This window comes from Rhinoderma darwinii, chromosome 13, assembly GCF_050947455.1.
Source record: "Rhinoderma darwinii isolate aRhiDar2 chromosome 13, aRhiDar2.hap1, whole genome shotgun sequence".
Classification (NCBI taxonomy): Eukaryota; Metazoa; Chordata; class Amphibia; order Anura; family Rhinodermatidae; genus Rhinoderma; species Rhinoderma darwinii.
This window is the reverse complement of record NC_134699.1, coordinates 28,342,498-28,367,513: the sequence shown is the minus strand read 5'-3', so window position 1 is coordinate 28,367,513 and position 25,016 is coordinate 28,342,498. Positions and strand designations below refer to the sequence as shown.

Sequence of the window (25,016 nt, the reverse complement as noted above, 5' to 3'; positions counted from 1 at the left end):
ATGAGCCCTTATGCATGTGTAACACCCATGGCCACAGGCCGTCAAGATTACTCACCTCCCGACAGCCGCAGCCATGAATCTGTGAGCGCTAGCCCGTATCTCCACCTCCGGAGATGCCAGCGCTCACTTCCACTTCATTCTGCGTTGTCCCGCAAGGTGTGTGCGGACGCTCGTGCCCGGCCTTAAAGGTCCATTAAATATGTAATTAGCCCATACACACCCTGCACTATAAGAAGGGCCCTGCCCCTTCCCTCATTGCTTGAGCGTTGTGTTTACCTGTGTTAGTCTTTGCAAATGGTCCCTTAGTGTTTTCCAGTTCCCAGTGTTCCCATACCTGCTACCTATATCCTGTATCCCGTGCTACCTTGTTCCTATGCCATACAGAGTTGGAGTCGTGTTGTGCTGTATACTACGCCTTCTGTGTTACACCGCGTTTGGTGTCTGCCTGCTGCCAAGGTCCCATCCGAGCCTAACCATCGCTACTGTCTGATTTACCAGAGGTACCCTTATTCGAACTATAGACATTGACTTGGTATCCTGTTGGCCAGCTGCTATCCCACTACGGCGGTACGGCCCAGTCTGTCCACATACACACAGATCGTGACAGCATGTACTTTTGGTAGCATTTCTTTAGTTATGGGCATGCCTCGGAAAACAGTCTGATTAAAAGCATTTTATTAGATAACATGCATGAAAATGTGATAGTCAAAATCTAAGTAAGAGAACATATTCGCTAAATTCAAATATATTCAAATATATTGCTTTCTTCTTCGTCAGTCTTCCAATTTTCTATATCCGCACAACAATAGAGCCTCATATTGGGTCATGTCTGGAGAGATATCAAGTCACTTTTCCTAGACTAAAGGATCAATTTATTACAAATTTCCGGGAACATCTCTTACTTCACCATAATTTTTCATGAGACATCTCCATTTGTACAGCATCCAAAATGTCCTCATCTTATTTATTTCCTGGTGTTAGTCTATTGTTTAGTGTGTTACATAACAACAGGTTTATGTGGAATTACACTACAAAAATATTAGCACCTGAATTTGACAAAATAACTTATCCCACCTGTTAAAGTTTCTTCTGATTTTCTTAAAAAAGAACAGATCAAATTTCTAACTCTACCAATATTTTAAATTATCTCTTGTTGCTTTTTGGTGTTTTTTTTTTTTTTTTTTTTACTAGCCATTCCATAGATGCATCACTGAAAATAATAAGAAAACGGTCAAGTGTCTTTTTTTTCCAATAAGGCTTTTGATTTAGACAGAAGTCCGTATGATTGCCATAAAACAATCATTTACAAATTGTTATTATTACATTTATTTTCGGTTAAGCCAGGAAAGTGTTTGCTCCGCTGAAAGCGGATGTTAAAAGAATTGAGTCTGAACATGTGGCCTCAGAGGGGCAAGAAAAAGAGATTAAAAAAACGAATGAATAACCATGGAGCCGCCGCATATCAAATGCAATTTAACATGAATCTTATTAGCTCTTTATTCCGACTGTGGTTGTTCTGACTTGATTTTTCCCTTGGAGAAAAATGTATTAATAATACATTCAGAGTTCAAGTACTAGACCAGAAAGATATATAGAATTGGCAATGGCTGTCTGTACAGTTAACCCATAACTACAGCAATCCTGGAGGCGGAGCAGGCATGCACTGTAGAAATACTAGTGAAAACCTCTGGTGGTTTTGATGGTTAAATTTTGATTGTTTCAATGTTGGCCATAATCTGGGTTTGTAGCAGAGCCAGATATATAAATCCAAGCATTGGGTTGATCTGTTCACTCCCAGGATGATGAGCTTGGCAGTTCTCCATCAGAGAGTTTGTTCATTCTGAATAATTGTAATTGTTCATGCTATTTAAGTTCAACTCACTTGGACTTTTATGCAGAAGTATACCATATGTTTATACATCCTTTTTCAATTTTTTATTTTATTCGTTATATACAATAAGTTGAAGCTCTATTTTACGGTTTTGTTTTTATTTTGGAAGCATTGTTGGTGGATGTGAGGGGGAATAGTGAATGTACAACTATTAGCTGTGTATTCTCAAATTTTCTGTCTAATTCAATGAATTGTTAAATGCAAATGACCCAAAGCAATTGAAAAACATGTTGTTAGAGCAGAGCAAATGTGAACATCTTGTCAGAGTGTTTGAACAATTAATTTTTTTTGTTTATGGAAAAGTAAATCATTGTTTAACCCTTTCCCGCCGCAGCCATTTTTCGGATTTTCACTTTTGTTTTTTCCTCCCCACCTTCCAAAAGCCATAACTCTTTTATTTTTCTATCAATATTGGCGTATGAGGGCTTGTTTTTTGCGGGACGAGTTTTTGTATCATATAATGTAGTGGGAAACGAGAAAAGAAATATATGTGGGGTGGAATAGGAAAAAAATAGCGATTCCTCAACCTTTTGGGAGATTTTGTTTTTACGGCGTTCACCGTACAGTAAAAAAAGCATGTTAACATTATTCTGCGGTTCAATACGATTACAGCGATACCAAATTTATATAGTTTTCTTTATATTTTACTACTTTTACAAGGAAAAAACTGATTGTTAAAAATAATATTTTAGTTTTGTCGCCACATTCGGAGAGCCATAACGTTTTTATTTTTCTGTCGATTTAGCCGTGTGAGGGCTTATTTTTTTGCGGGACGAGCAGCAGTTTATATTGGTACCATTTTGGGATACGTGAGACTTTTTGATCACTTTTTATTTTATTTTTTTGTGGGAGTAGAAGGGACCAAAAAACAGCAATTCTGATGTTTTTAATTTTTTTCTTTTTTACGGCGTTCACCGTGCAGACTAAATAATAATATATTGTAATAGTTCAGCCTTTTTCAGATGCATCGATACCAGTTATGTTAGCTTTTTAATTTTTTTACATTGTGCTTGAGGGAAAATGGGAAAAGGGCTTTGTTTTTGAGCTTTTAATTATTATTTTTTTCTTTTCATTTGTTAAAAAAACTTTATTTTACTGTTTTTTTACTTTTTTTTACTTGTCCTACTAGGGGACTTTAACCAGCGATCGTTAGATCGCTTGCACGATGTACTGCAATACTAATGTATTGCAGTATATCGCGTTTCTGACAGTCTCCTACGAAGCCCTGCCGGAGGCAGAGCTTCATAGGAGTACAAAGATGGTGGACCTGGGGGACTTCGTCAGGCCCCCAGGCAGCTGTGCCAACCAACTGCTCCCCCCGATCTCGCTGCGGGGGGGCCGTTGGGACGTTACAGGGGGTAGCCCCCCTGTTTTTAGTAAGTTAAATGGCGCGATCGCTAATGAAAGCGGCACTTAACGGGTTAAACAAGCGGGATCGCGCTCGAACGGGATCCCGCTCGTTACCCGGAATTGTTGGCTGTAACACACAGCTGACACACTCGCTCTATGGATCGGTCTCAGTCCGTGAGCCCGCTCCATATTCCCCCACCTAGCGTGCGCCGTATATATACGACGGATGTCGGGAAGGGGTTAATATGCATGTCTTTAAAATTCTTCTCACATCACCTTTCTTAGGCTCTCTTCACATCTGCATCGGAGGCCCTCTAAGTCTACATGCCCACGTTGCGTATTTTGCTGAGCAAAATATGCACCAAAACCGCAGCAATACGCAGGAGATTCGTAGGTAAAAACCGCATCTAATCGTGCGTCATTGGGTGCAGTTTTTACGTTTTGACGCATTTTTCAGCAGGTTTTCATGCTGCGTGTTTTGGTGTGATTTTCCACAGCCCTAGGCAGATACAATTCCAAAGCAGAAACGCAAGATAAATTGACAAACTGCAGCTTTTAAAATACGCAACACAGGTCAATTTCCGTCCCGAAAAATACTGCAGCATGTACATGAAATTTCCTGAAATCTCATTGACTATGCTGGTACTGTATTACGCAGCGGATCTGCCATCGATTTTTGGTGGACAAAATATCACATCATGCAGCGCTATTTTGTAAGTCAGAACAACCGACACCATGACGGAAACCTGACGGAGCCTATTAAGTCATTGGGTTCCAATGGGGTCCGTCATGCGAAGGATCTAATGGAGCAGAACAATGGAAACACTATCTATTAAAAAAATAATAAGAAATTGTGTAGCCCAGATTATTTCTGTGTAATACATCCATTGGCTAACTGACTAAATTGGTATAAAAAGCCCTGTATTATAGTACATAGTTGCATTTACTATCATACTGGTTGTTATTGGAAGCAGTGCACATACTTCTTGCAGTCATTGAACCAGCAGGGAATGCTAGAATAATTCAGCTGTGATGCCTAGATATTTTTTTTTTTTTTTTTTTACTTTTGAGTATATTTTATGTACATTAACTCTGTAATGTGTAACATTATCAAATGTGAACATATTCTTAACACTTATTAAAATACTACATTAGAAAAAAAAAAATTAACTAAACTACATAAAGTAATATTATTACCATGGAAACAGTGTGCAACAAAAGGGTCAGTGTATTAAAGGGGTTGTGCAGGATTAGAAGTACATGGCTGCTATCATAAAAAAAACCAGCACCTAACCTGTCTATGGGTTCATTGTAGTATTGCAGTAAATACAGTATTTACTTCAATGGAGCTGAGCTGCAATACGGACACAACTCATGGACAAGTGTGGTGTTGTTTCTAGAAGAAAGCAGCCAAGCTTTGCTAATTCTGGACAACCCCTTTAACCATCTTTTTACAGTTGTATCATGGAATGTGAAAAAAGTCCCCATTTTAGGTTCCACACAATGTCGTTTTGAAAGAAGCCACAACACCAAGCACAGCAAAATTAGACTTTATTTGTCACGTTTTTTTTGCAAAGCATTGCACAAGGAAGCAATTTTTCATACATCATGTAACTTCAATATTACTATTTTCTACAATTTCCATTAGGTTAGCAGGTGAAAATTTCTGTCATCAAGTGCAAATTTCCAGATGGATGGCAAACATAGTCACTGAAATAATTTGAGCCAACAAAATTTAAAGGGGTTATCTCAACTTTTCTAAATGGAAACTGTTGAAAGTATTACTTAGAGACCATTAAATGAATTTATGACTATGTATGACTATGTAAATACATGGCTAGATGGGGTTTGCCAGAGCGGGAGCTGCTCTTACGCTGCAGCTCTGCACTCTGGCTTATAGAATAGGGTCTCAAGCAGGGAACACTCCTTTATTGCCAAATCAAATTTTGTAAACAGAATGTCGCCTTCCTTTTTTTTGTTAGTGTACCGCCAACTATCAACCTTATTTCCAATATATTTTTATGAGCTTCATTTTTCTAATAGAGTTCTAAATCCCATTGTTCCTTTCATACAGCAATAGAGGTAAATGATACAATTCTGTCTGCCTGCAGCCACCACTAGGAGAAATTTTCTGCATATGGATTTATACGGCTCCCGTTGAACTTATTGATAAATCGTACAGTAAGCTAATAACCTCCACCTAGTAGCAGGCCTACAAAATTCTCTAATTGAACTCTGGCTGTATTAAGAGAAACAGGGAATTTGGAACTCTGTATGACAAAAACAGCTCCAACCGCTATAAAGATTTATTTTGAAATTTATCAGCACAGTATTTTGGATCTAAAAACAAAATGATACTCATAGTTGGAGGTACACTTTAATAAATTACAGAGGTTTCATATTTGTTTTCACCACAGTTATTTTCTGTACAAATATGCAAAAGGTATGGGTACCGTTGAAATTTACTTTTTCAGGTGAAATTTATCTCCAATCTATAGCCAGTTTTATTCAGCGAGAAGTTATTAGTAAGGCCACATGAATATCTTTAGGTAGGAACAACGTATTTCATTGCGTAAAATCTGCAGCATAATACAGTAGCAGCAGAGTGGATGAGATGTGAACGTATCTCATCCACACGTAAAAAAAAACAACCTAGAAACCGTTCATAAATTGACTTGCAGTGCAGTTTTTTTTAACCTGCACATGTCATTTTATGCTGCGGATTAGCTACTCTTCTGTTGCAGGTTTTCCCCTATTGAACTCAATGGGGAGGTAAAACCCACAATACATAGGCAAATGTTGCGATTTTTGCGGCAGAAAATGCTTTTTTGGTTGAAAGATAATAAAAAGGTTCATACTCACCCCCTTGCTGTTGTCATACTGACGCGATCTTCTGTTCTGAGCGCAACCCGATCTCCTGGGATGACGTTTTATCCCATCTGGCTGCTGCAGCCAATCACAGGCTACAGAGGTCACATACGCTGCAGCGTCATCGCAGGAAGACTGTACTCAAAGCAGAGGAATGAGTCGCTATGACAACGGAAAAGGGGTAAGTATGAGATTTTTTTTTAGCAATATTTCTGCAGTTGGAGATTCCGCCCGAAAATCTGCACCACGAGGTGGTGCAGGTTTTTGGGCTGAATTCCCTGCGGCTGCCGGATATGCTGTATACTTTTGCACCGCTTATCCGCCCTGTGTGCACTTACCCTTAAAGTACATATAGATTTCAGGGAGCCAGTAGTATTTTTACATTCACTTTGGAGAAGAAAGCAACAGATACCTCAAAATCAAGGAAGGTGTTTTCACCTTTAAGATCTACATAACAAGGTGAGTTACATTTTAATGTTCAAAAGTAGAGCTGTCCTTTAGGAGGAGTGCCATGTGTGTAAAAGCAAGTTACAGGTGCTATTTAAGGTCTACTGACTTGGCTTTAAAGGCTATAAACACCTTTGGTTTGCAATATTTTTTATAAAAAGTAGTTACAGTCAGCTATTAATTTCTCCTGTTGCAGCAGGTACATGGAGAATGTCGTATTTCATGCAGCCATTTAAATGAATGGTAATAATATGGAAGCGGGTTGTAGTGATGAGACAAAACCTTTCAAACTTTTTAAATTTAAGATCTCTTTATCTACTATGTTGGCTTTGTTAAGATTTAAATAATAGCGTCCTCAGATACGATGTTAGGTCTGCTGCATATATAAAATATGTTGTTGAATCCACGTGCCTGAACTTAAATCCATGGGCCATTAACATAAATATACCTAACTGAGCACTAATTCTACCGAGTCCCTTACATTTCTGTGGACTCCATTTAATTGGGAAGAGGTAAATAAAACACTGCCGGACATCTCTGGCACTGGTTTATCTCTCGTGGCAATAAAGGATCGGTAATGTGGAAATCCAACATGCCTAATGCATCTTACCCTCAACATCCGCTGTAGGGGAACTGTTGGGTGAGCCCCAAATTCATTAGATCGTTGTCTGATCCCACTGAAATTAACAGGTTTGGCTGAGTGTTGTTTAATGTGTATGGGCACCTTAAAAATTACACTGCTACTCCAGATGTAATTTTAGTTGATATGTTTTCACTAGGAAATACAGGATTTTCCTATGTTAAAAGGTAGTAGAAATTCCTTAGTGGAATGTTGTTTATAAATCAAAGTAACCAATAAGACTGATAAACCGATTACACACATGAACGCATTACCAGATAACCAGGGGTAAGTCTAAAACAATGTTTTCCTATCTGCGTTTACTTGTTGTCAGACCATTTTCACGTTATAAAACTCAAGGAAAGTTTGAGACGGTTCTAAGTATATAAGATGAAGCCACAAATGTGTCTAACCTGCATATTTTTGTATTTTTTTCCTTCCCTCTGTTGGTTTCTGTAAATATAAATTTTCACTCTCCATGATTCCTGATCTGGTTTAAGAGCTGTTGTGTTCTCTGTGCCACACAGATGTAATTTCCCATTCTACTGAAACAATGATCGAAAATGTAGCTGCATCCCCCTCCTCTCGCATTTGCAAAGAGCATGCAGGTAGGGGAAGGACAGGCTGCTGGAAGGTAAATGTCCTTTTAGACGGCCCGATACTGGCCGTAAAAACGAGCCCCATTTGCCTCCATTCACAAGGAGCAATCGTCGGTAATGTATGAGACGTACAATGGTTACTACAATCGATCATCCCCATTTGCATCATGTCTGCAGCACATCCCCCTGTTTGCTGCTGATTAACTATTATTGTTTTGTTTACATAAAAGATTCCACATTTCATTAACCCCTTAGTGACCAACAGTACGCCTTTTTACGTTCCTCACTAATGGGCTTTAGGCTAATGCGACGCCTTTTAACGTGATCGCATTAGCCTAAAGTAGCGCCGAAATTAAAGATCGGGGCTCCGTTCTCTCAGCTACCGGAGGTAGCTGAGAGTTCGGGGCAACGACCAGAGACCATAACGAGTGGTCTCTGGTCACGTGATCGCCGTGAATCGCTATTTCACGGCGTTCACGCTAAACCGGCGGATAATCGCCATTTCTCTCTCCTCTCATGGAATAACTCCTTAGAGAGGAGAGAGAACGGGTAAATAGTGCGCCCCCCCCCCCGTCCGATTCCCCTTCATGTCCGATCCCCCCCCCCCGGTCCGATTCCCCCCCCCCGGTCCGATCCCCCCCCACGGTCCGATTCCCCCCCCCCCAAAATGGCGCCCGAGTGCGCTTTGCATAACTTACCTGTGTCGTCATCTGGCACAGCAACAATCAGGGACCGTTGTGACTGGTCCCTGATCAGGTGATCTCTGTGATAAAACCTATCACAGAGATCACTGACAGTTATTTTCAAAACACAGCCAGGACATGGGCTGTGTTTCTCTCTCCTCCCATTGTAGTTGTTCTGAGAGGAGAGAGAAATCAGTCTAAGTCCTGTGCTGTGAAGAAAGAAAAAAAGTGATAAAAAATCATCGTTCTTATACATACATATATATATATATAATATATCAAATCTATATTAGCGTCAGCGCTAGATTAGCGTCAGCGCTAGTTTAGCGTTAGTGCTAGTTTAGCGTTAGTTCTAGTTTAGCGTTAGTGCTAGTTTACCGTTAGTTTAGCGTTACTTTAGGGTTAGGGCTAGTTTAGCGTTCGTGTTTAGGGCCGTTTAGAATTAATTTTACGTCTGTTATATAAAAAATAAATATATATATATATAAAAAAAAAAAAAACAATTTGTGTCGTTTTTAGGATTTTAGGTTTACTTTAGGGTTAGGACTTATAGGGCATATATATATATATATATACATACACATCTATAAATATGTCTCAGCGTATGTACAGCGCGGAGCAAGCCTACGCCTTGCTATGTTCCGACACTTCTGAAAGCGAAACAGACACCGCTTCAGAATTTGTTCCAGACAGTGACAGTGACGATTCTAATTCCACCGCTGAACCCCATAGTCCTATGGTGGTGGATACGTCAGTCGCTGTAGAGGTGTCAAGTGCAGGGCCGAGTGTTGCAGTCCCTCCCGTGATGTGGGATCCTGCACTATCATTTTCCCCCCAAGTACCCCAATTTGAAGCGACCCCAGGAATTAGTGTCGACGTCCAAAATTTTACCCCCTATAATTTTTTTAATTTATTTATATGTGATACGGTCCTAGACTTGATAGTCCAGCAGACTAATCTGTATGCTAGGCAGTTTGTTCTACAAAAGCCTGCATCTATGTACTCCAGAATGTGGAGCCCCACAAGTGTCCCAGAAATAAAAAAATTTTTAGGCATTACCCTCAATATGGGTTTGGTTAAAAAACCCTCTGTCCGGTCCTACTGGACTTGTAGTGCTGTCCACGCTACCCCTGTATTTGCAGCAGTGATGTCCAGAAACCGCTATGAGGCCCTAATGCGATTCATGCATTTTACTGATAATTCCCAAGTCCCCCCAAGAAGTGACCCAGCTTATGATCGGCTTAATAAATTAAGGCCATTAATCACCCTTCTAAATGATTTATTTTTAAAGTTGTACACCCCTGACAAAAATTTGTCAGTAGATGAATCACTCATGAGCTTCAAAGGGCGTCTTTCCTTTCGTCAATTCATCCCTTCCAAACGAGCCAGATATGGGGTGAAATTGTACAAAGTTTGCGAGAGCACAACGGGTTACACCTGCGGTTTCAAAATCTATGAAGGCAGGGACTGCCAAATTTATACCCCAGGCTGCCCAGAAACTATTGGCACCTCTGGCAAAATTGTGTGGAACCTAATGGAGCCATTTCTGCACAAGGGGTACCACGTCTATACAGACAATTTTTATACCAGCGTTGCCCTTTATAAAGCCCTCCATGCTGCAAATACAGGGGCCTGTGGGACAGTACGGAAGAACAGAGTGGGACTCCCACAACAGTTGGTGTCCAGGCGTTTGGGAAAGGGAACATCCATGGCCCTTGCAAGTCAGGAATTGCTTGCAGTGAAGTGGGCCGACAAGAAGGATGTCTACATGCTGTCCACCGTACACACGGACACCACTGTGGCAATTACGGAGAGGGGGGCTACCACTGCAAAGCAGAAACCTGTCTGTGTAACAGACTACAACAAATTTATGGGGGGTGTAGACCTTTCCGACCAGGTGCTTCAGCCTTACCTGGTGAAGCGCAAAAATAAGGCCTGGTACAAAAAGGTAGCAATCTACCTCATCCAGGTTGCTACCTATAACAGTTTTGTTATTTTCAAAAAAGCCCAAGGAACGCTCACTTTCCTTCAATTTCAGGAGAAGGTCATTGAGCATCTCCTTTTTGAGTCCACTATACCGGCACAATCCTGCGAATCTGAGGATGTGCGCAGGCTTTCAGAGCGCCACTTTTTACACCCTATTCCCTCCACTGAGACCCAAAAATATCCCCAAAAAAGGTGTCGGGTATGTAGCAGGCATGGCAGGAGGAGGGATACCCGCTTTTATTGCCCCATGTGTCCATCAAAACCAGCCCTTTGTAACTATCCCTGTTTCGAAACCTTTCACACGGTTGCAAATTACTAGAATTTAACACAAAAAAAAATAATGGGTTGGGGGCCTTTTTAGGGAGTCAATTTCTTTATATTTTCTTTTTAGTTCGTGGGCTTTCCAAGTAGGGATTATTTCTTGTGGGAGAGGTTGTAGAGCACATTTTTTTCAGACCGTGAAACTAATTTTACCCCTTATGATTTTTTTTATTTATTTGTGGGTGATCAAGTGCTGGAATTAATTGTCCAGTACAAAATCCCACATCCACAATTTTTTTATTTTGACTGTTCTTATGACTATGTCCTGCCACATACAGCTGTTACATTCCTAATTCTGTACCGTGATACGGGCATGATCTTTTTTTTTTATTTGGAGGATCTCTAATAATTGAGCTGTTCCTTATCAATACACCATGGGCTTTGTTACGGTTCTTCTGGAAATACTGACATCATTTTGGGGATTAGTGATCCTTTACTGTTCCTATAGATGGTTTTGGACACTGTCCTTTTATATATTCTGTAGGTGATTGGTTGTTTTGTGCACATAGCGGTTCCTACCTTGCCGGGCAGGGGCCTGTTATGGTGTACCGCGTCACTTGGCACATTCGTCCCTCATAAGGATTGATGGAGCTAAAGAGACGTTGTACAACCAGTCACTGAAAAAAAAAATCCTTGTCATGACAGCCCTGCAGGTGTTCTTCTATCTAGTGAACAGACTCGAGTTTGCAACATAGTTGGATACATTTTCCTCCATTTGTTTGAAGATATTGCCCGTCACTCCAGTACAGTTTATTTTTTCCTCTCTGACTGATTTTATATTAGGACAGAATTCTGTCCACAATGACATCATAATGGCACCAACTGCTTCTTCAGCAAGACATAGTCATAAGTACAGGCAAATACGTCTATAGCAACATGTATCCATTATGAATACACGGCTTCACTTCTATTCTGTGCCGCACAAATGTATTAATGTGGCGTATTTCTAACAAAATAACCTTCTACCACGTCTCCTCTATTTCATGTGGAAACGTAATAAAAGCTTGAAGAAAACATTATATACCCATAGTGTCTGAAATGATACCCATTATCTCCTCATTTAAAAAATTTTTGGTCCGCATGCCCACTACACCACTAGATGAATACCTTTAGGGGTTTAGTTTTTAAAATGGGGTCATTTCTGCGTGGTTTTTTTTTGTTCAGGCAGCTCAATGCCTCTAAATGCATGATATGGGGCCTAGAATTTATTCAATTGTGCCCTGAAAGCCAAAGGGTGCTCCCTCTCTTTTTGGCCCAGCCACAGGTCTAATAAGCAGATTATGGCAACAATGAGAGTATTTTTGAAAACAGGAGAAACAGGGTGATAGATTTTGGGGTGTGTTTCTTCATTTTCATGTTCGCTTTACAAAGAAATTGGTCTTCAAAGTGATACTTTTATATAAAAAGTGTTTTTTTTATTTTATTTCACCAGCTATGCATTAAATTTAGCAAAAAACTGTGGGGTCAAAATACTCACTACACCCCTAGATAAATACCTTAAGGGGTCTAGTTTTCTAAATGGGGTCGTTTATGGGGAGTTTCTATCGTTCTGGTAGTTCAAAACCTCTCCAAATGTACAGTGGGGCCTAAAACAATTTCAAGCAAAATAGGAGTCCTGAAAGCCTCTGGGTGCTCCCTTCCTTTCAAGCCCTGCTGTGTGTCCAGGCAATGCATTAGAGTCACAATGGGGGCATTTTTGAAAACAGGAGAAACAGGGTGATAGATTTTGGGGTGTGTTTCTTCATTCTTATGGTCGCTTTACACAGAAATCGGTCTTCAAAGTGATACTTTTATTAAAAAAGTGAATTTTTATTTTTTTTCACCTGCTATGCATTAAATTTAGCAAAAAACTGTGGGGTCAAAATACTCACTACACCCCTAGATAAATACCTTAAGGGGTCTAGTTTTCTAAATGGGGTCGTTTATGGGGAGTTTCTATCGTTCTGGTAGTTCAAAACCTCTCCAAATGTACAGTGGGGCCTAAAACATTTTCAAGCAAAATAGGAGTCCTGAAAGCCTCCGGGTGCTCCCTTTCTTTCGGGCCCTGCTGTGTGTCCAGGCAACACATTAGGGTCACAATGGGGGAATTTTTGAAAACAGGAGAAACAGGGTGATAGATTTTGGCGTGTGTTTCTTCATTCTTATAGTCGCTTTACACAGAAATCGGTCTTCAAAGTGATACTTTTATTAAAAAAGTGAATTTTTTTTTTTTTTCACCTGCTATGCATTAAATTTAGCAAAACACTGTGGGGTCAAAATACTCACTACACCCCTAGATAAATACCTTAAGGGGTCTAGTTTTCTAAATGGGGTCGTTTATGGGGAGTTTCTATCGTTCTGGTAGTTCAAAACCTCTCCAAATATACAGTGGGGCCTAAAACATTTTCAAGCAAAATATGAGTTCTGAAAGCCTCTGGGTGCTCCCTTCCTTTCAAGCCCTGCTGTGTGTCCAGGCAATGCATTAGAGTCACAATGGGGGCATTTTTGAAAACAGGAGAAACAGGGTGATAGATTTTGGGGTGTGTTTCTTCATTCTTATGGTCGCTTTACACAGAAATCGGTCTTCAAAGTGATACTTTTATGAAAAAAGTGAATTATTTTTTTTTTTTCACCTGCTATGCATTAAATTTAGCAAAAAACTGTGGGGTCAAAATACTCACTACACCCCTAGATAAATACCTCAAGGGGTCTAGTTTTCTAAATGGGGTCGTTTATGGGGAGTTTCTATCGTTCTGGTAGTTCAAAACCTCTCCAAATGTACAGTGGGGCCTAAAACATTTTCAAGCAAAATAGGAGTCCTGAAAGCCTCCGGGTGCTCCCTTTCTTTCGGGCCCTGCTGTGTGTCCAGGCAACACATTAGGGTCACAATGGGGGAATTTTTGAAAACAGGAGAAACAGGGTGATAGATTTTGGCGTGTGTTTCTTCATTCTTATAGTCGCTTTACACAGAAATCGGTCTTCAAAGTGATACTTTTATTAAAAAAGTGAATTTTTATTTTTTTTCACCTGCTATGCATTAAATTTAGCAAAACACTGTGGGGTCAAAATACTCACTACACCCCTAGATAAATACCTTAAGGGGTCTAGTTTTCTAAATGGGGTCGTTTATGGGGAGTTTCTATCGTTCTGGTAGTTCAAAACCTCTCCAAATATACAGTGGGGCCTAAAACATTTTCAAGCAAAATATGAGTTCTGAAAGCCTCTGGGTGCTCCCTTCCTTTCAAGCCCTGCTGTGTGTCCAGGCAATGCATTAGAGTCACAATGGGGGCATTTTTGAAAACAGGAGAAACAGGGTGATAGATTTTGGGGTGTGTTTCTTCATTCTTATGGTCGCTTTACACAGAAATCGGTCTTCAAAGTGATACTTTTATGAAAAAAGTGAATTTTTATTTTTTTTTCACCTGCTATGCATTAAATTTAGCAAAAAACTGTGGGGTCAAAATACTCACTACACCCCTAGATAAATACCTTAAGGGGTCTAGTTTTCTAAATGGGGTCGTTTATGGGGAGTTTCTATCGTTCTGGTAGTTCAAAACCTCTCCAAATGTACAGTGGGGCCTAAAACATTTTCAAGCAAAATATGAGTCCTGAAAGCCTCCGGGTGCTCCCTCCCTTTCGGGCCCTGTCGTGTGTCCAGGCAACGCATTAGGGTCACAATGGGGGCATTTTTGAAAACAGGAGAAACAGGGTGATAGATTTTTGGGTGTGTTTCTTCATTCTCATGGTCGCTTTACAAAGAAATCGGTCTTCAAAGTGATACTTTTATGAAAAAAGTTAAATTATATTTTTTTATGCCTGCTTTGCATGAATTCTTACAAAAAAACTGTGGGGTCAAAATACTTACAACACCCCTTAATAAATACCTTAAGGGGTCTAGTTTTCAAAATGGGGTCACTTGTGGGGGTTTCCACCATTCTGACACCTATGAGCCTATGAAAACCTGGCTTGGTGCAGGAAAACAAAATGTACTACAAAATGTATAAAATTATTACTTAACTTGTAAGTCCTCTAAATTGCTCAAAAATTTTTATTTTTTTTCAAAAGTGCTGCCAAAATAGAGTAAAGAGATGGAAATATATATTTAATAAAAAAAATTGTACAGTATGTGTGTACATATGTGACATATTGCAGTTAAAAATAGGGAAAAATGATAATTTTTACAAAATTTCTTCAATTTTTCTATTTTTTAAGTTATTTCCGCAAATCGTATCAGTCTACTTTTACCACTAAAATAAAGTACAACATGTGACGAAAAAACAATGTCAGAATTACTTGGATATTCAAAACTTTCACAGAGTTATTCTCTGATAAAGTCACACATACCAGATTTGACAAATTTGGCTTGGTCATTAAGGTCCAAACAAGCTTGGTCACTAAGGGGTTAATAAGATATATTACAAAGTTTAATTTGTTCACATGTACTACTTATTTAGGCTCCAAACATTATATATAACAATAGGTACACCTAAAAGTAGATTTAAGAATCTTTTTCAGAACCCTGTAGAGAAATTATGTAACAATAAGAACCATTTTAACACAAACATAATCATTGTTATTGAGGCAAAACCAAAGGCTATACACCATAATGGGATCTTTTTTCTAGTTGCCATTTATACATTAGTTATAATGATGATCATTAGAAAACCATTTTAATCGGTCAGATTTTTCAACCAAAATACTCGATTTTAATTGGTCGGCAATATTATTTTTATCCTTTTGCACAGACTGGTTATTGATGCAATCTAAAAATTTTTTTAGGCTAGATTCACACGAGCGTAGCAAACCTCGGACGTGAAAAACATCTATGCTGCACCTTTGCGGGACGCGTTATCACGTATCCCTCCATAGACTAGAGTCTATGGAGGGATACGTGAAGCGCAAAAAATAGGACGTCTTATTTTTTCACGGACCCTTCACATGCTCCGATGAAACAACAGCTGTGTGAACGACCATATTGAATTACAAAGGCCTTTGACGGCCGTCGTTTCAACGGCCGTCACATGAACGTATTCAACGCTCGTGTGAATAAGGCCTTAGACTGTAGGAAATACTTCTGTATGTAAATCTACTTTTAGGCAAAATCTTAGATGGGGATAAATTAATTCTGTAGTAGATCATTGGTCTGCAACCAACCTGTTTCTCTCCAGTTTCAGTACTTTCCGAACTTCAAAATAGACATAGGAAACAAAATTGCTCTTGTTCTTAATGCAAAAAACTGGTTACATTAGTGTATTCAATTTATATAAATAAGCATCTAACAACAAGTATTCCAAAGTTCTCACATTCTATCAAATATAACGCCTTATTCAAACAGTGCAATTTTTATGCAGTTGATGTTTTTTTTTTCTCTACCAAGGTCTAGAGATTATTTAAAGGCTAACTAAACGTTTCATTTGTCAGAAGTTTTGATCGGTGGAGGTTGAACCACTGAAACCCCCACCGATCTCTACAATAAAGCGTCAGAAGCGCTCGGCTTAGTTTCTGATAGTCTCTCATCGTAAAGCTTAGCGAGTGGTGTATGGGCCCATAGTCTTTCTATTAAACACCTATACCGCTCGCTTGGCTTTCCGAGCCAAGTCAGAAAAGAAGCGGCACAGCACTCACCCGAGCACTTCATTTAGCGATCGGATGGGACCTCAGTGCTCGCTCGGACCCCACCGATCAAAATGCTGACATTTCTCTATGACATGTCAAAAGATTTTTAAAAGTTTAGTTACCTTTAAATAAAAAATATCATATGTGTTTAGTATACTTACCCTGTCTTTAGGATCCACTCCTGGCTTTGGTTAGAAAAAGGAATTGACAACCGCACCAAACTGCAAGGTCGATCTAAGAGTATGTTCACACGCAGTGACCAAAAACGTCTGAAAATACGGAGCTGTTTTCAGGCGAAAGCGGCTCCTAATTTTCAGACGTTTTTGTAGCAACTCGCGTTTTTAGTGGCGTATTTTACGGCCGTTTTTGGAGCTGTTTTTCAATGGAGTCAATGAAAAACGCCTCCAAAAACGTCCCAAGAAGTGACATGCACTTCTTTTTCGCGGCCGTCTTTTTACGCGCCGTATTTTGACAGCGACGCGTAAAATTAAGGCTTGTGGGTACAGAACACCGTAAAACCCATTGAAAGCAATGGGCAGATATTTGTAGGCGTATTGGGGGCGTTTTTTCAGGCGTAATTTGAGGCGTAAAACGCCCGAATTACATCTGAAAACACTTGTGTGTGAACATACCCTAAGTGTCAACGCTTCTTTGAACATAATGAGACCATGATTAGTTTGGATAAAAGTTTACACAATATTTTGTTATTTACAGTAGGGTCACAAAATGTCGTGTATGATTTAAACCTGAATGGTTTCCGTTTGCTGGGATCATGTTTGTTTCCTGTGAAGTCAAGACTTTTGTTTTTTATGAATGCCAAGGTAGTGTCCAGATTTTTGCTTTTCATACTTCTACACACACAGTTTAGTTTTTCAGTCATAGTATTCAACATAACTTGTCCAATCTCTCAGGCTGAAGGCAAGCCTTTCGTTACACATCATTTATCTTTTTGAGATACTAATGCATTCTTATAAATATTATCAAAAAGACAAAGCAGAAAAATATAACATACAAAAAGCTTCCAGTATTCCATTGTATGGGTGTCTTCACATAGACAAGATATTTTAAAAGTAAACAAGGCATTAAAATAATTCCACAGTGCTCATTTAAATCACATTTGGTCTTTGGAGGCATATTGTTCCCACATGTAGATGCTATTGGCTCTTTCCGAGGAGGAAACTTGTGTCAATTCAAAATGAAAAGGTAACTCCGGATACTGAATGGAAAATATCTGGGGAACATAATGTTGTACACTCATTTGTATGATTGAGAAGAAAGAATATGCTTTTCGTGTATTCGATTTTCTTTGAAATATTTTGTTTCTTCAATGATTTTTGAGAAAGCACAACATTCAAATGTGATTGTTAGTTGAATCCCCCAGTCCAGTTGGTTACAGATGTATAAGTTCTTGTAAGATGATGAGGTACAGTCTTATATCTCCATAAATAGAAGAGCAGGGAAGTGAGACATTGTAGTCATTCCAAAATGGAAGTGGATTCTGAGCTGTAGATGAGCACGGTCAGAAAATTGACCAAAGACTGTCAAAGCCTTCTGCTAATAAAAGCAGTTAGGAAACGCAATCACATTTTCTAGTGATATCAGTAGCTAATATTTAAGTTTGTGGTTTGCTAGTGTTGCTCTTGTACACAACAAGAGTAACCAGGAAAGGTATTATGCAGATGGGGGCAAAAATTAATCCAAAGAGAATATTCTCCGGCGGGTCTATGAGCTCTTCGGACAGAAGATTGCAATCTTTAAAAAATTGCATATGGGCGTTCAAAAATGTGTTATGTGCTAGTTCATTTGGGTAGGAAATGTACAAATGGTCAGCACTGTTTTCCAAGCAGTTTTGGAATCTGTCGTAGATACTGTAGTGGAAGAAAACAGAAACAAATATATGAATGAAATGCTGCATACAATTAATGATAAGGTTCACTTAAAAAAAAGCTAAACAAATATCATTGTAGGCCTCATGCACTCAGTCGTGGCCCTGCTTGATCCGGCTGAGATCCCCTTTCTCTGCACTCAAGCATTTTATGGAGCTGTACGGTGCATCAGTAAAATCCTTTATTACAAAGATAGTCACACCGAGATTAAATGCTTCTCCAGGAGAATAACTTCATAATACAACATCAGATGTACGGTATGGAGCGCTTAAACTTCTATGGTTGTCATATTATGGCCCTGTACAACTGAGCGGTTGTGAGAAGCCATAATACCAATGTGTGCATGAGGCCTTTAGAGAAAACGGTGTGATATACAGTGCTATGGAAAAGTATTTGCCCCCTTCCCAATTTCTTCTATTTTTCTGCATATTTGTCACACTTGAATATCTTAGATCATCCAATTTAATATTGATCACAGCTGGGGTCGGAAAATATTCGGACCCCAGCTGTTTAACCCTTTGATTACCGCGGTCCGTGACCGCGGCATGATCAAAGGGGAAATCCCTCTGCAGTCAGCCCTGAGGACCTAGAACGGACCCCAGGGCTGTCTGTTCCATTTGCCTGCTGTTCAGGCACACTATGTGCTGCCCGATCAGCAGCCTCTATCATAGAGACACAGTGTAATGTATTAGCATACAGGAGTATGCTAATACATTACAAGTTAAAAATAAAGTTATAAATAAAGTTATCCCTTGGAGTTATTTAGCGTGAAACGTGAACGGGATAAAACATTAACAAGAAAAACAATGGCAAGAATCGCTTTTTCCTATATTCACGCCGTAAAAAAAATTATATCTTTTTACCCTCAAACTGTGGGGGAAGAAAAATACTATTTCTCTCGCATAAAACAAGGCCTCATACAGCCACGTCAATGAAAATTTAAAAAAGTTATGGCTGCTGAAAGGCAGAGAGGCAAAAACAGAAAAGTTTAGCTAGTCATTAAGGTCTTTTCAGGCACGATCATTAAGGGGTTAAATGATGATTTCCTTTATTGAAGGAAAAAAATTTGCTGTTCAGCACTACCTGGCCCTATGTGAAAAAGTAATTGCCCCATTCGCTACTAAATCAAACAGGTAACCAAATGGAATTAACAATTGGATAAAATTTTACTAGCCACACCCAGGCATAATTACTGCCAGACTTGTTGAACCTAAACAATCACTTAAATAGAACCTGTATGGAAATATGAAGCCGGCTAGGAGATCTCAAAAAGCAGCACATGATGCCATGCTCTAAAGAAAATCAAATACAGATGCAGTAAGGGCTTATTCAGACGAACGTGATATACGTCCGTGCAACGCGCGTGATTTTCACGCGCCTCGCACGGACCTATATTAGTCTATGGGTCAGTTCAGACAGTCCGTGATTTTAATGCAGCGTGTGTCCGCTGCGTAAAACTCACAACATGTCCGTTCTTCCGTGGGACGCGCGTGATTCGCGCAACAGCAGTCAAAAGTATGAATGTAAACAGAAAAGCACCACGTTCTTTTCTGTTTACAAACATACAGAGTGTCATAATGATACGCAGCCGCGCATCATATGATGATGACACATGGAGCTGTCAAGTGCCTTTTGCGCGCGCAAAACGCAGCGTTTTTTGCGCGCGCAATACGCACACGCTCGTGTGAATCCGGCCTAATTGAAATGTACCAGTCTGGAAAGGGTTACAAAGCCATTGTTAAGGTTCTGGTACTCCAGCGGATCACATTGAGAGCCATTATCCACAAATAGAAAAAACTTGGAACAGTGTTGAACCTTCCCTGGAGTGGCAGGCCTACCAAAATTTCACAAAGAGAGCATCGACGACTCATCCAGGAGGTCACAAAAGAACTCAGACCTCTCTTCCCTCAGTTCAAGGTCAATGTACACGATTCCACAATAAGAAAGACAATGGGCAGAGATGGAATCCATAGGGGAGTTGCAAGGCGCAAGCCTCTGATGACCAAAAAGAACACAAAGGTGCGTCTCGCATTTGCCAAAAAACATGTAGATGCCCCACAGGACTTTCAGGATAATATTCTGTGGACTGATAAGTCAAAAGTGTAACTTTTTAACCCTTTCAGGACCCAGCCATTTTATTGATTTTCGTTTTAATTTTTTCCTCCCCACCTTCCAAAAGCCATAACTTTTTTATTTTTCCGTCGATAAAGCCGTATGAGGGCTTGTTTTTTTGCAGAACGAGTTGTAATTTTTCACGGCACAATTTATTGTACCATATAATGTATTGGGAAACTAAAAAAGATATTTATGGGGTGGAATAGGAAAAAAACAGTGATTCCTCAATCTTTTGAGGAGTTTCGTTTTTTGTTTTTTTTTTATATATATATTTTACTACTTTTACAAGGAAGAAACTAATTGTTAAAAATAAAATTTGTGTTTTGTCGCCGCATTCTGAGAGCCATAACTTTTTTTTATTTTTCCGCCGATTGAGCAGTATGAGGACTTATTTTTTGCGGGGTGAGTTGTAGTTTCGGGCTACATGAGACTTTTTGTTGACTTTTTATTACATTTTTTGTGGGATATGAAGTGACCAAAAAACATAGATTCTGGCGGTTTAATTTCTTTTATTTTTTACAGCATTCACCGTGCGGGTTAAATAATGATATGTTGTAATAGTTTGGACTTTTACGGACGCTGCAATACCAATTTTGTTTTTTACAATGGGAAAGTTGTTTTTTTTTAACTTTACATTTTTTTACACTTCTCAAAACCAGTTTTTTTACACATTTTATTGGTCACCCTTGATTTGAACCCACAATCATTAGTTCGCTGGTACAATACACTGCAATACTAATGTATTATTTATATTATGTATATTGTAATTTTTACCACCAAATTGTGGTGCGTTTTTTTGGGTCGGCATGTCCACTGTGGAAATCCTGCAGCAATAAAAGTAAGTTTATACTTACCCCAGCCATAGTTATGGCGACACGCCCCTATCTCCTGAGCGTAGCCCAGCCTCCTGGGATGACGCTGTAGTTCATGTGACCGCTGCAGCCTTTGATTGGCTGCAGCATTCACATGGGATGAAACGTCATCCCAGGAGGCCGGGGTGCATTCAGAATAGAGGATCGCAATGCTAGGACTACGGCAAGGATAGGTATATACTTTTTCAATAATTTCCAATAAAAAATAGCTTGTTTTTTTTCCTCACTTGAGATTTTTGCGGCGGAATCACAGCGTTTCCGCCGCAAAAGTCGCAGCACATGCCTCTTTGCTGCGGGTGTTAAGGGCCCATTATATTCAATGGGGAAAACCCGCAACAGAAGAGCAGGGATTCCGCATCATAAATTGACATGCAGGGCCTTAAAAAATGTACCACAGGTCTATTTATGAAGTTTCTTTCTCCAGATTTTTTCCGCTGTGTGTGGATGAGATTTGTTCAAATCTCACCCACACTACTGTCACTGTACTACGCTGTGGATTTTCCGCAATTAAATCCATTGCGGTAAATCAACAGTGTTTACTACTAGTGTGTTCCTACCCTTAGAGTTTTTTATAAAGAGGAAGACAGTGTCTAACATGTCCAGTTAGAAGTACCAAATTTTATCATACAACGTGCACTACTGTGATAAATTTGGCGCATCTTTTAACTGTCAGATCTAAGTTTACGCTATCTAAATCTTAGACAGCATTAGTAAATCTGCCACAATATATTTTAGGTGTGCATTGTCACCACTATGAAAAAGTATTAGTAAAAGTCTATATCATAACTAGTGCTCTCCCTGGTTTTCCTGTAGTTTGATGCAATAGTCAGTCCCTAGTGCCCAGTTATTTTTCCTTCAGTTAGTCTTGGGTGTCCAGTAGTATGGTTCTATATTAAGTCCCTGGTATTTCATTGGTACCCCAGTCAATTCCTTGTGCCTAGTGGTATGGGACCCAAGTCCCTGGTGATCAGTTCCAGTGGCATGTCTCTCCGAGTTAGCTGATGGCCAAGTCCAAGTTTCTAGGCAACCAGACTTCTCCTCTTCTGCACTTGTCTTCAGTTGCGGTCCTGCCTGATCCGGCTGAGTTCCCCCTTCTCTGCACAGCCAGCAGCATCGGATTACCAGGGCACCCGACACTCAAAGATGACATCGGTTTTGGGGGCCTTTTTAAGGAGCACGCAAGCTTTCACACCTCGCCTGCAGACCAAGGTACATCTTTTGTTTAGCTGTTGCTCTTAGTGCTATTTCTGACTATGATCTTCACCTTGACATCGGCCGTGTTCCTGGATTATGCTCCCGTCTCGCCCTCTGGATTTGTCGCTTGGTTCCTGTGGTTCTACTCCTGGAATCTGGCCTGACTCCTGACTACGGCTCTCTCATCCTATGGTTTGTTACTTCCTGATTGCTAGTTAGTTGACGACGCCTGGTTACGTTCCTGACTTCAAGTTCTCGCACCCACTGCCAATTGGTAAACTCTTCTGAGGACCGGGACCTGAAAATCGAACCAGGAAAGTCCATAACTTCTTGCAGTGGTTAAGAGCAATGAATGGGAAAATTCTTTAGACTATGCAGCCCAGTCTAGCAAGAGCCTGACCGACTACGGCTTAGAGGTGCCACTTATCCAGTGTGAATAGTAACATTCAGTTGCATTTTGTGATCAAAGCCACACATTTTTGTTTTAAATTAAATGTCAATCGGATTGCTGTGTGACAGACATATTTAGAAAAGTTCTACCATAAACGTGACTAGTCATGTAAGCTTGACACGAACATAAACACACATTGAGTAAAATATGCATTTGCCTCAGAAACTATACCTGACAGTGTGTTCCCAATTGCACCAGTGTTCTTGTTTTGTGTGGAACATTGTAGAATTAAATATTTCCCAGCATATCTCGGCTATTGTTTCATATATGGTTTCTATAAAAAGGGAAAATAAAAACATAGTTAAACAGAGCCATTTCACATCTTTACCATTGCCAAGGTCTAGAGCAGGGGTCTCAATCACACGGCACGCAGGCCGCATGCGGCCCCTGGTGCCGTGATCTGCGGCCTGCGGGACACAGCCGCTAGTTCAGTCTCTGCTCCGGGACTCTGTGGAATTCCCCAACATCGCTGTCCACATATGGACAGCGATCTCTGGGGCTTCCCCAGAGCCGGAGTCCCGGGCATAGCGCTAGTACCGGCTCTGCTCCAGGACTCTGTGGAATTCCCTGACATCGCTGTCCATATATGGACAGTGTTGTCAGGATCTTCCCAAGAGCGGAGTCCCTGGCAGAGAGCTAGTATCGGCTCTGCTCCGGGACCCTGTTGAATTCCCTGACATCGCTGTCCACATATGGACAGCGATGTCTTGGGCTTCCCCAGTGCCGGAGTCCCGTGCAGAGCGCTAGTATAGGCTCTTCTCCAGGACTCTGTGGAATTCCCTGACCGTTGTCCATATATGAATAGTGTTTTCAGGATCTTCCCCAGAGCGGAGTCCCGGGCAGAGCTCTAGTATAGGCTCTGCTTTGGGACTCTGGGGAAGCCTCTGACATCGCTGTCTATACATCAACTGTGATGTCAGGGGCTTCCCCAGAGCAGGAGTCCCAGTGATGTCAGGAGCACAGCTGGAGTCCCGGGAAGAGCCTACTAGCGCTCTGCCTGGGACTCCAGCTCTTGGGTTGCCCCTAACAGCCATGTCCATATATTGACAGTGATGTCAGGAGCAGAGCTGGAATCCCAGATAGAGTGCTAGAAGCGGCTCTGCTCCGGGACTCCAGCTCTGGGCAAGCCCCTGATGTCACTGTCCATATATGGCGCAGAGTCTATACTAGTGCTCTGCTCCCGGACACCGGCTCTGGGGTTGCCCCTGATATCACATTCTGGCCCAGCAGGATCCCCTGACGTCACTGTGTATGGACAGTGACGTCGGGCTCCAACAGCAGAGGAAACCCCAGCCAAAGCGTCGGCAACACTCTGGCTGGGGATTCCACTCCTAGAGGGAGCCCCAATGGAGCTATCTACTTGGGGTGTGTGTGGCATTATCTGCGGAGGGCTCTGTGGCAGCGTCTTGCGGAGGGCACTGTGGCAGCGTCTTGCGGAGGGCACTGTGGCAGCGTCTTGCGGAGGGCACTGTGGCAGCGTCTTGCGGAGGGCACTGTGGCAGCGTCTTGCGGAGGGCACTGTGGCAGCCTCTGCGGAGGGCACTGTGGCAGCGTCTGCGGAGGGCACTGTGGCAGCGTCTGCGGAGGGCACTGTGGCAGCGTCTGCGGAGGGCACTGGCAGCGTCTGTGGAGGGCACTGTGGCATTATCTACGGAGGGCACTGTGGCATTATCTACAGAGGGCACTGTGGCATTATCTACAGAGGGCACTGTAGCATTATCTACAGAGGACTTTGTGGCACTATCTAAAAGGGGCTGCCCAATCTTGACATGTGTGCCTGCCAAACACTGCCAACTGAGCCGCCGCACTGCATGTAGAGATACTTAAACTGGATTGTTGAAATAAGCACATGGAGAAATCTCTCAAATTTTAAACCTAGCGGTATTATTATAGTAATGTAGTATTATTATAGTAGTTCAAATAACTAATTGATTAACAAGAATGTTGTATTGTATCAAATTTGAAAGTAATGCGGCCCGTCAACTTCCCATTTTTTCTATATGTGGCCCACTTACCCAGCCGAGTTTGAGACCCCTGGTCTAAAGGCACCTCCAGGAGCAAAAACTAATGCAACTGAGCCCACTGAGCATACATACAGTGTTTCTTGCTAGAATTCCATTTATACTGGTTTATATTATG

At 40.8% G+C, this 25,016-nt stretch overlaps 2 protein-coding genes across 9 annotated transcripts in view; one reads left to right on the top strand and one right to left on the bottom strand.

Moving 5' to 3' along the window:
• Window positions 1-25,016, top strand: part of EZH1 (enhancer of zeste 1 polycomb repressive complex 2 subunit) — a 519,099-nt gene that overhangs the window by 273,222 nt on the left and 220,861 nt on the right. The window lies entirely within an intron of this gene.
• The window catches only part of RAMP2 (receptor activity modifying protein 2), a 61,701-nt gene continuing 51,704 nt past the window's right edge, over window positions 15,020-25,016 (bottom strand). Inside the window, exons 3-4 of the mRNA XM_075847036.1 lie at window positions 23,049-23,151; window positions 15,020-18,227 (exon numbers count right to left, since the gene is read on the bottom strand). Of these exons, the coding sequence (XP_075703151.1) occupies window positions 17,972-18,227; window positions 23,049-23,151 (359 nt within the window). The 3' untranslated portion in view covers window positions 15,020-17,971. The remainder of the gene's footprint in view (window positions 18,228-23,048; window positions 23,152-25,016) is intronic.